Genomic DNA, 2,500 nt, shown 5'->3' with positions numbered 1-2,500 from the left:
GTAAAGACCCAGGGATGAGTGTTCTGGGCAGAGCGAGCTACTGGGGCGTGACGTGACGTGTGCGGAGTGACGTAGGTGGTCTGAGGATAGGGAGTGCGGAATCCTCACGGCCTGGGCAGTGAGTCAGGGCTGAGATGCTGAAGGCTCTCTCTCCTCTTACACTTACATTTGTTTTTTACAATACATTTACTATTCTTTTAGTACACACACACACACATGAACACACAAATAGGAACACACATATGCATTCGCTCACTGTTTCATGCTGATGTGTGGAGACACAATGTCTCTATCTCTGTCTCTTTCTCCTTGTCTGTCTCTCAGCACACACACACACACACATGCACACACACACGCGCACACACACACACACACACACACACACACACACACACACACACACACACACACACACACACACACACACACACACACACACACACAGGTCTATTTATAGCATCCGGTCTCCTGAGACTGGTGAGTCACGGTGGGAGGGTCGGCTGCATTGTGACGAGCTCCACCGTTAATTAAGCATGCAGCCTATGAAGAGGAATCACATCTTGGCGTGACTCATCAATCTTGCTCCTGTCCTCCATGCACACGTGCGCCCAATTAGGTGCAGCGAGAGCCTGCCGCAGCCCTGAAGAGTCAGATAAACACATTGATTTATGAATCAGTGAATCTGTGAATGAGCGTGACCCTGAATTCACATACAACACTAAGAGGATGAACACTAATTGCTCTTACTGACACACTTTCCAGACTTGTTGTTTTTCGTTAAAATTATTAAAAGAGGAATATGAACTGCCTTATATGTACATACAATTGGAATATGTATGTATTTTATTGGACATACAATATGTTTATGAATATGAAGGAATATAGGTGTGTATGGATGAATAAGCACAGACCAGATATCATTGTGTGTGTGCGTGTGTGTGTGTGTGTGTGTGTGTGTGTGTGTGTGTGTGTGTGTGTGTGTGTGTGTGTTTGTGTGTGTGTGTGTGTGTGTGTGTGTGTGTGTGTCTATGTGTCTGTGTGTCTGTGTGTCTGTGTGTCTGTGTGTAGTGTGTGTTTGTGTGTTTGTGTTCATCTGTTTGAACTATTGGCTGTATTATAAGGGTTGAAAGGTGTGTACTTTCTCACGACAGAGAAGACCCAGTACGTAATAATGGCACAAACCGGCCTTCAGGCATATTCCCTCTCTGCTGGGAAATTGTTAGTGTTCCGTTTGATTTACAGCACAGAAAGACTTAAATTACTTTGATGGTGCCCCCCCTTTTTCTCAGAGAGAGAGGGAGAGAGGGAGAGAGAGAGAGAGAGAGAGAGAGAGAGAGAGAGAGAGAGAGAGAGAGAGAGAGAGAGAGAGAACAGAGATGAGGGAGGGGAGGCTGACTTCATTGTGCATAAGGCTCACTAAATGTATTAATCTTTATACAGGTTATATCATATAGCTAGATGTTGGGGCATCAGCTACATCCTCAGCCGATTGGTCAGATACCCTCCAGCAAAGTGTGATGAAACTTTGACATATCACTTCCTGCTGTGGCAGGTGTGTGATTGACAGCTTGTTGAACAGTGGGCTTCATAGGGGCTCTCTCGGCTGCTCCGCTCACAGCATGGAGCTAAATTGTAATGCGGCTGTTCAATCACATAAGCCCTGATCGAATAAACAGGCAGGTCTGTGTGGCAGGAACCTGTGTGTCTCCTCAGAAGCTAAACTAATCTTTATCAAAACTGATTAAAGCTAGTCCCATTCAGTGCAAATGGAATCTCATCCACATGGTTTAATGGAGAGCGATAATTCTGTTTGTGGCACATGTCAGGATGTTTTTTTTATCTTACAGTTCAACACACATGTGAACAACACAGCCTGCTTCGACCGTCTGGTCCAAGCCAACGTGCGCAACAAGAAGATCCTGAAGGACGCTGTCCAAAACATCTCAGCCAAGGGCATCACAAACTATACCAAAGGCTTTGAGTTTGCTTTCGATCAGCTTTCGCGGGTAATTGTATGTCCTTGGTTTGCAACTACACATTCAACACTATAAAGCTCAGTCAGGCTCCAGTGGATTTTCCACACAGCGTAGTCTGCTCAACAGGAACATCTGCCATTGTGCCAGCCGATCTCCATGTAATTGTTTGACTGGCTGGAGCTCTACAGTCGTGGGCTGCCTCCTGCTGGGCATACAGTGGAAGTGCATGTGGAGGTGACCACAGAGACCTCAGTGGTGTATTGTTTGGTTTGATATTTCAGGAAAACATCTCCAGAGCAGGCTGCAACCACATCATAATGCTCTTCACCGATGGGGGAGAAGAGCGGGCTCAGGCAGTCTTTGAGAAGTACAATCCTAGTAAGAAGGTTGGTGTTTTATCTTCTGTTTGTTTGTGTGTGGTGTGTGTGTGTGTGTGTGTGTGTGTGTGTGTGTGTTTGTGTGTGTGTGTGTGTGTGTGTGTTTGTGTGTGTGTTTGTATAGGGCTATGTGGATGTTTGAGGTAA

At 45.8% G+C, this 2,500-nt stretch overlaps 1 protein-coding gene across 1 annotated transcript in view; it reads left to right on the top strand.

Annotated features, from left to right (window-relative positions):
- LOC308367773 (voltage-dependent calcium channel subunit alpha-2/delta-1) overlaps nucleotides 1–2,500 on the top strand; it is a gene marked incomplete at both ends in the record, with an annotated part of 111,249 nt that overhangs the window by 70,254 nt on the left and 38,495 nt on the right. The window contains 2 exons of the mRNA XM_080841763.1: nucleotides 1,848–2,006; nucleotides 2,258–2,362. Coding sequence (XP_080697889.1) covers nucleotides 1,848–2,006; nucleotides 2,258–2,362 — 264 coding nt within the window. The remainder of the gene's footprint in view (nucleotides 1–1,847; nucleotides 2,007–2,257; nucleotides 2,363–2,500) is intronic.

Source organism: Sprattus sprattus (genome assembly GCF_963457725.1).
Source record: "Sprattus sprattus genome assembly, chromosome: 7".
Taxonomy (NCBI): Eukaryota; Metazoa; Chordata; class Actinopteri; order Clupeiformes; family Clupeidae; genus Sprattus; species Sprattus sprattus.
Note: the sequence above shows the minus strand (reverse complement) of the source record. Positions and strands in the feature narration are given on the sequence as shown.